The 9,159-nt window shown below is 46.1% G+C and overlaps 1 protein-coding gene across 8 annotated transcripts in view; it reads right to left on the bottom strand.

Annotated features, from left to right (window-relative positions):
- SORCS1 (sortilin related VPS10 domain containing receptor 1) overlaps positions 1-7,224 on the bottom strand; it is a 485,244-nt gene extending 478,020 nt beyond the window's left edge. For 7 of the 8 annotated variants that reach the window (XM_037165607.2, XM_037165608.2, XM_053668604.1 and 4 more), the window contains exon 1: positions 6,133-6,792. In XM_037165607.2, the coding sequence (XP_037021502.2) occupies positions 6,133-6,690 (558 nt within the window). In that variant the 5' untranslated portion in view covers positions 6,691-6,792. Of the gene's footprint in view, positions 1-6,132 lie in introns of all 8 variants that reach the window. The other variant, XM_037165612.2, reaches the window with a different exon arrangement.
- Positions 7,225-9,159: the final 1,935 nt, after the last annotated feature.

Genomic DNA, 9,159 nt, shown 5'->3' on the forward strand with positions numbered 1-9,159 from the left:
ATAGATATAAGAATGTTTATTTACATCTCTATTCTCCACCTTTCCACACACCATTCATTCAGATCAAAATAGCCTTCCAATAACCTCCATCCCTTAATTAAATTTGTTTTTACATTTCAAGGTTCAGTTAAAGAACCAGCTCTGCGATAAAGCCTGAAGACCAGCCCAGCCAGAAGACGTCCATCCCTCCCTTGACCTTCTATAGCATGTTTTGCCCTCAGAATACACTTGGTCTTCTGCTGCCTCACCAGGGGATGCTTTGGGCCCAAGACTGAAAGCCCTCCGAGGGCAGGCACGGTTTCTCTCCTTCTTTGTACAGCGTCCCACTTATAATAAGCCTATTACCACTGCCCGACAAATATCAGAACTCAATGCATAACCATAAAATTGAAACCCAGCAATTTCTGTAAGCTTCTTAGCATAATGCTGCCACATGGCCACCTCTCCTTGAATATAAGCAATTATTATTCTCTGAAATAATAAAATTCCATTAGCATTTATACCGTAGTCTACGAGTCTCTGGGTCCCTCCTGAAAAGGGTGTGGATGAAGTTCCCAGAGTCAACACCCACGCCAATATACTCTAGAAAATCCCATTAAATACCATAATAGAAGTTCACTTCTTAATTTCACATTACACAATTCTTTTGTCCACAGACAGGAAGACCTTTAACATAAAGATACGATATAATAAACCCCATCAACTATGTTTTGCTGCAAATTCACAGTGAAATGAATGCCTGTTTGGATCTCAAATGACTAGATGTCCTCTAAGTAGATACACATATAAACAATAGGAAAAGGAAGCATTACATGAAGTAAAAGGCTTGCTCACTAACAGGTCAAGGGTATAGGCCATGGTCATTCCCGCATCCCCAACACTCCTGGTGCACCTCACTTGAATGTAGTGGATGCACAATACCTATGAGCTGAACAAACTATTAAATTAATTTTAACCTGAAGGGATTTCAGTTGTGCTGTAGTGTATTAGTGTCATTTACAAAAGATGAAATTGAGGCCACAAAATTTCAACAGACTGAGACCACATAAATAATCTCTGCTACAGTCAGGACTATAACCCAGGGTTCTTCACTCCTACTAAAGAATTATTTCTTCAACCGAAATACAAACTAGCATCTTTTGAGCACTTACTATGTACCAGCCACTTCATACACAAGTCAAATCTTCAGGAAAAGGCCTGCAAAAAAGATGTAATACCCCATATTTTAGTTCAGGAGATGAAAGCTCAAAGAATCTAAGTGTCTTGCTCAAGGCAAAGTGGTGATAAGCAGGAGAGCTAATATTCAAATGCAAATCTGCTTCCAAACCCATTGCTGTCCATGTGGTCCTATACTCACATTCATTAATATCATAAAGCACTGACCAGAGAAGGAATTATGTGGCCTTCTAGAGAAAGCTAAAGTCTTTTATCATTATACTTTTAAAAACAGATCCACTTTACACCTGTCTGAATGGCCATCATTAATGAATCAACAAACAACAAGTGCTGGTGAGGCTGTGGAGAAAAGGGAACCCTAGTGCACTGTTGGTGGGAATGCAGACTGGTGCAGCCACTGTGGAAAACAGTATGGAATTTCCTCAAGACATTAAAGATGGACCTGCCTTTCGATCCAGTGATCCCATTGCTGGGACTATACCCTGAGAATCCTGAATCAACAATTCAGAAGAACCTATGCACCCCAATCAATGTTCATAGCAGCACAATTTACAACAGCCAAGTGCTGGAAACAGCCCAGGTGCCCATCAGTAAATGAGTGGATCAAAAAATTGGTACATTTCTAAAATGGAATACTACACAGAAGAAAGAAAGAAGGAACTCCTATCCTTCACAACAGCATGGATGGAACTGGAAAGCATTATGCTGAGTGAAATAAGCCAGGCGGTGAAACACAAATACCATATGATCTCACCTATAAGCAGAACCTAATCAGCAAAACAAATAAGCAAAAGAGAACCAGAGACATGAAAATAAAGAACAAACTGACAGTGACCAGAGGGGAGAAGGAATGTGGATAACAGGGGAGGAGGGAGCAAGCAAAGGAACACAAATAGAGGACTCCTGGGCAGGAACAATGGGGAAGGATTTACTGTAGGACTGGGGGAGGATGGGGGAGGAGTGAGCAATGGGGAAAAAGGTGGGACATCTATAACTGAACAACAATTTTTTAAAAAGCTCAAGAAAACCTATGTCAAAATGTGTAGCCAAACCAAATGATCATAACCAACCACTCTATAAAATCAGATATGTAATTAACTTAGAAAAGGGATCTATTCCTGAAGAACACTAGATCTGAAGGCTGAACGACGGCAGGTTACCACGTGCTCAATGAATCACAGGTTGCAGACTCTGTGTCTCACTGAAGATGACGAGGTGGGTGGATAAGAGAACAACCAAATCACTACTTAAGGTAGAGTGTATGTGACAGGCGCATTTTATAGTCCCCGCTTTTCTACAAGAACTTGGAGCTTCCTGCTCAGACTATGCCTCCTCCCCCATCACCTGGAATCCACCCAAGATAGGGTTGTTTACATACAGACTCTAAAATGTCTGAGTTTTTCTATCCTGCCCTCAGGTCTTTAAGACAAATCATTCAGTGGGGTTTTGGGGTCAGGTCACTCTGGCGGCTAGTCCCTGGCTTTGCCACTGACCTTTTGTATCCTCTTGGCAAGTCCTTGACCGTTTGTACCCTTTGGCAAATCCTAAAAAAGCCTCAGTCTCCTCGTCTATGTAACAACTTGTTTTTTTTTTTTAGGAAAATTAAGTGAGATGATGGAATGCACACCCAAATGCCTGACCCAAGATGGGACTCAACTCAGTTTATTCACTAAGGGTGGATGGTAAATTTCCAGTTCCAGAAGAAGCGAAGGAAAATAGGTAGGAGAACCAACCAGACTGCCATGCTCAATGATAACTGCAGCATTACAGATTTCATAATGGCCAAATACGTCAAGTAAAAGCCTCTGTTAACAAATATTACAACACTATTTCTAGCAGAAGGGGACATGGTGGTGGTGAATTGAACTATTCAAACTGATTCCAGCATAAAAATTTGAAAGAGGTATAAACACTTGCCACCTATTACCTAACAAGGGTTTTCTAAGGATTAATAATAAGTGTGGCACTTTGAAATTCTTTGGAAATAAGAAATAAACACATGCCCCATCACACATACATACACAGACAAATATATATTTTAACAAACTAAGGATACCGTATAAATTTAGATCAGGGCACAGCATGCCTGCGATGAGTAGGGTAGGAACAATATGTTCTTGCTTATGACATGAAGCTCATGACAAATGATTCATACCCAGCACCTTTCATGCCAGAAGATCCCCCCAGGTGTTCCACCAACTCTAGCAACAGTCTCCAATGAGCCAGACTGCAGTACAGAGGAATCACATCACACCCACAGATGAGGCAAAACAGTCCTGTTTTTACCCAACTGCACAAGTCCAACAGCTGGAGAGGGCAGGCGGCAGGAAAAGAGGTGAGAGAACCACCTGGAATTTCCCACAGGTTTGACAGGCAGCCTAGAATTACCATACATTTACACCTTTAATGCACGTATTATTGTCATCGGAACAGCCCTACTTACCATGGCTTTTAGCTGAATGTAAGATGAGTTCCCAGGATGAGTATCACCTGCGGCCTTGAATGCATCAGAGCATGCAGAAGGGAAGACCACTAAAAGCGAAAAAATGAGGGCCGCCAGGACCCAACCCCCCACGCTGTCTTCAGGATTAGGTTATTGGATTTCTAATTCGGGGGGGGGGGAATGAGAGTTCCAAACAGGTGTACCCCACGATGCCCTGTTACAGTCACGGTGCCCTGTTTTGTAAAAACACAAACACAAATGAGCAGCACCTGAACTCAGGTCTCTATTCTACTTTGCATGTCGTAAAGTTGGGCAAAAGAAAAAAAAAACGTTTCTTTCTACCTTTCTCCCCTGTAAAAATATTTGAAACTTTGTCTCACCTATGATCTGGGTCAGCTTTGTTTTGGAGTTCTCTTCTTCTACCACCTGTACATATACACTTTTAAAAAAATGTGTGTAAGCAGGCAGGGATGAGGGCGTGGGAAGGGTATCCTTACAAAAATAAGTGACTTAAGAGCGTAGACATCTCATTATTAGTTAACATGATCCGAGTGCCCAAACTTTTTAGCACAGACCACTTCGAATATTCCCTACATCATCTCAGATTTCTCTGCATGTTGTCCCTCCAAGTGCTGGCCCCAATAAGCCCTACTGGGCTTATAAGCACCATTAAAAAAAATCTGGCAGTGTTTGGCGCCATTTCTTAAATGGAGTGCAAAATTTGCCAAAGATGTACTCTCCTTTTCTCTCTCTTTCCAAGATCTTTCAAGAGACGAACTAAAGGAGAGGTCTAATGGGTGAGTGATATTTTACAGCTTGAATTACACTAAAAGCCAGAAATACTTTGAGTCCAAAGTCCTTTACTCCTTGATACAATGGATCTAATACATCTGATGTGTTTAAAATATCCCCTAAAATCCAGAAGCTTTGAACTAATCACTTAAGCAATGCAAAAGTTATTCAATTAGTTTAACAAGCTTCAAGTTCACACTGGGTGATTAATTTTAGTAGTTATGATATGAAAAGTATAATAGTTAAGGTAAGGAATGAGGGCAAGGGTCTCTAGAACTTGAATGAAATGAAGTCAGCTTCCATTATTTGATTAAACCTGTCCTGAGAACCACATCAAAACCACATCCTCCATCATGAGAGCTAAATCATAGGGAATACCCTGCTGGTGCTCTCAGAACAGAGACATCAATACAAAATACTATTGATCAGGGTTTGCCTTAAAGCACGGTATATGTATGCACCCAAGGACTCCATCATGACACGCTGTTATTTTTAAATGTTCACAACTTTCATTAAAAAGCTGACAATGAGCACAACTGGCTAAACCAGCACTTCCCTGGGGAGGTTTCTGGCAATTACACCACAACTGAAAACAGTTTGAAAGGTATCAAGCTGCAGAGATGCATTAGAAACACTACAATTGCAAAACCTGATGGAAGCTGAAACTTTGACTTATTTCCTTTCATTGTACCCATCTCAGTTTTTACCATCTTCTTAAAGATCGTGTCTGCTTCAACAGCAGCCTAGAGAGGTCTGCACACTTTTAAATCGCCTTCCGTTGTTACCATCAAAGCTGGCTCTTTACTATTCCAGCTCATTGAAGTTTCCAGGTGCAGTGTGGACTGGAATCACTTGCTACCTCGGGTTCCAGGAAGGCAGGCTTCTCCCTGACTTGGCCAGCGCTCTCCCCAGGGTCAGCCTCCTGGAACCAAGACACCCCTCTGCTCCCTTCATAAAGGGGGGCTAAGTCTTTATTTATGCTCTTCACCAGAGGAGGTCAGGCAACGAAGGAGAACAGGGCGTTGTTGTCCCTGGGATATATCTGATCTTCCTGGGACCGATCATGCCAGAGAACAACCACTCATTCACAGGCTGAAAAGCCCGGCTCTCAACACACACGGGCTTGGTGCTGGGAGGAAATGCTGGAGAGTTCCCATCCTGAAACTTGCATGCACAGGTCGGTCTCCAGAAACAGAGAAGACATCAAGGCATACCTTATCTATGGCATTTCTCTTCCCCGTGTAAGGAAGAGGGGGCTAGTAGCTCTGCATAGAAATAAAAGAAAAATCCTCAAATAAAGTCTTGTTGATTTTCCTTGCACTCATCCATAAGTCTAGCAAGTAAGGAGGAAGTCACTTGGGGGAATGTCAGCCTCCCTGGCATTTTAACCCTGTCATCTCCACATTCAGAATACTTTATTCAACCCCCTCCCACTGGTCTTCAGATTCATGGTACTGCACCAATGCGACCCTAGAAGCAGGAAACGGGGATTTGTCTGCTGTTCAAATCTTTGTTTGGGGTTTGGAGAGGACTCGAATGATTTTTTTGCGCGGGAGGTGGGGGGAGTCCCCTACCTAGTAGGTAGGTATCATTAACTCCGGGGATGGGAAGGGGGAAGGTAACAGGCAAGACTGGACTTTCCAGTCCAGAAAACCCATTTCTCCAAATTCTCTATCGGATCACATCTTGCACCCCTTTGCCCTCAGTCCCATTCTACTCACGCTGCTGTTGTGGCCAGACCAGTGGACCATAGCTTGGTTGTGTGCCGAGTCGCCCGTCAGCGCGAACGTGGTGCTGGTCAGTTTCAGCTCCTCCATCCGGAAGCGAGTGGCTTTGTCCGGGTCCCGCTCCGGAGTCCCAGGCCGCTGCAGACCACCGTCCCTGAGCACGCCCCGGGGGCTTCTACTCGAGCCCTCTCCTTGTTCTGCCTTCTCCGGATCCGCTCCACTCCGTCTCCTCCGGCCAGAGCGTGGAGCAACCGCCACGGATGCTCCGGTGGCCGGGGCCCGCTCCAGGGGCAGAGCTCGGTCTCCGGGGGCCACTGCGAACAGTGGGCGACCAAGGAGGGACGGGGGCGTGGCAGGAGACTTGCCTCGCGGCCCCTGGTGAAAAAAGGCCCCTGCGGTCGGAGCCCAGCGTGGGCCGGAGCTGGGGTGCAGGTGGGGGCAGCCGGAGCCGCTGCCGCAGGCGCCCGAGGCGCAGAAGAGCAAGAGCCCCGCGCCGGCGAAGAGCGCGCTCAGCCCGGCTGGGGAGCCGCCGCCGGCAGCAACTTTTCCCATCGCGGAGCGGAGAGCAGCGGGGAGGGCGTCCCGAACCGGAGGCGTCGGCGCGGGGCTCCCCGCTGTCCGGCGGTGGAGGACAGGCGCTCAGGACCCCAACTCCATCCAAGTTGGGCGGCGGTGGGGCGGGCGGAGGCGGCGCCGGGCAGGTGGCCGCCGCTCGCCCAGGCTGGGCTGGTGCGGAGCGCGGGTTCGGACCGAGCGAGCCGCCGCCACGCGGGGGTGGAGCAGAACTGAAGTCTCGGGCGGAGCGGGCGCTGGCGCGCTGGCAAGCGACGCGGGAAGGAGGGCGGGCGCTGCCGGGGCTCTCCGCGCGGTGTCCCGCTCTCGAGCTGCTCTGTGCGCGGGTGGCTGCTGCGGGGACTGGATGCGCTTCCGACCCTCCCCGTGGGCTCGCCGGCGCTGCCGCCGCCCGCTCCTCTCCGCCCCCCGATCTGCGCCCGCGCGGCCGCCCGCTGGGCTCTGCTGTGAGCCCGCGCGCGCCTCCGGTGGGGGCGGCCAGCCCGGAGCTCGCGGAGTGGTCCCCGCGGTGGGGACTTCCTATTCCAGTTTTGTGGTTTCTGTCAGTCTCTGTGGCTGTTTTCCCCCCCGGTCCTCACCCAGGTCTTTTCCAGTTTAGAAAACAGGGGTGTTTGGGCTCCTGATTTTTCCCTTAGTCTCCGTGAGTTGGCATCTTGACCTTACCTTGAGCACAATCTGTGTCCAGGCCTGGGGGAGATCCCGGAAAGGCCTCCGCAGAGAATGATGTAATTAAAGGATGGGCGGGGGGAGGGGCGAGGATTTCCATCAATTATCGCGCTTAGATTCCTTTCCTGATCTCGGAAAGCATTCACTGTGTTGGAACCCAATCTCCCCTGCATTTTGTGGGCATGTGACTTGGCTTTCCTAAGAGATTGCAAACTCACTGAGGACAGTAAGACCAAATTGTGTGCAACTTGGAGGAAGTGACCAGGTTATTTTGTTCATCAGTTTATCCTCAGTGCTTGACCCTGCCCTACGGGGTAAGATATGTAGCTCGTTAATCCAATAAATACTTATTGTGAATCTACGATCTGCCTCTACGTAAATGAATAGAGGAAAGGAGGCGCGGTGCTCTTTCTGCCTGTCTCTCGTGCCCAGTGCAGAGCTCCTCACACGTGGCTTTAGGTTTTTGTCAGCAACCCTGCTCTGTCTAGATGCTCCGCCACTAGTCTGCCGTAGGGGCTCACTCTCTGGCTTTCCTACAATTTAAAGTTAAGTGGTTGTATTAGATGACCTTTAAAATTTCTCCCATTCCTAAAATCCTGTAATTGTAGGATTATAATGTCTGCCCAACCTAGTTCCCCTGCTACTGTTCAAAAGTTCAGATGAAGATTTATAGTAGGTGGATGGGCTTTGAAAAGTACAAAGAACTTCTCAATATCCAAGCCTTTTTGAAATAGAAAGTTTGCTTCTAAGGGATGAAATACCTTCATATTTCTTTGTACTCTTCAAGTGTCTAATAACATTTCCTTTCACGTGGAAACGATTAAGTTAGTCAATGAATATTTGCTGATCAAATAAATGAATACCACAGCAAAAGAGTACAATTTCCAAAATTACGGCTTTGCCCATTTTTGCATTTGTAAAGGTAACCCTTACTCAAAAATCTGAATTCTGAGTTTGCAATGGGATCAACTGGAAAGTAACAGAGTGGTAATTATTCTTCAATTAATGATAACCTTTTTTTATATTGTCCAAGAGGAATTGCTATTGTAGCAATCCAAGCCTGAGATGTGTTACAAAAAAAATTTAAATTACTGTTCTTATGATCAATCCAAGGAGGGCAGGCTTAGAAGGACAAAGGAGCTCAGTTCCTCTTTGTCATTAAAGGTGACACAGACCGTATCTCCCCAAAGTGCCTTTACTGCCCACACCTGCACCCTCCTGTAAGAGGAGTACATCTGGCAGGCTGTGGCTTCTGGATGGAGGAGAGGAGAACAAGAGGCCCTCCCTCCTTCCCAAACTGCAAGTGGTCTTTGGCAAAGCCCAGGACAGCTGTTTTCCTCTCCTCAGAAATGTTTTCAGAGCTTTGCAGGACCATTTGTTTAATGATTTCTTTCCAAGCCCTGCTAACCTGCTTTCCAGTCTGGGTAAGTGCATGAGAATTCCTCCTAGAGAGGAAAACCGGATTCAAGAGTCAACTAGAGAACGGGAAAAAGTGAAATGCAAACAAAAAAAAAAACCCCAGAAGATTCTAATTTTCTACTCTCAATCTAGTATTGCAAAATTAAGATTGTTTGGTTTCAAAAATTTCTCTTCCCGAAGAGTTTACAACTGCCATTAACATGCATCTCTTACAGTGACCCCTCTAAAGTGAAAGCATTTGCAGCCCATTCGCTGAGAATTCATAGAGGGTGGGCATTTTTTTACTACCCGATTTAATTATTCATTTGATGGAACTGGCTCCAAGTATTATTGTATTTTTTTATAAATTCATTTTATATCTTA

This window comes from Artibeus jamaicensis, unplaced genomic scaffold (assembly GCF_021234435.1).
Source record: "Artibeus jamaicensis isolate MK-2021 breed Jamaican fruit bat unplaced genomic scaffold, CSHL_Jam_final contig_490, whole genome shotgun sequence".
NCBI lineage: Eukaryota > Metazoa > Chordata > Mammalia > Chiroptera > Phyllostomidae > Artibeus > Artibeus jamaicensis.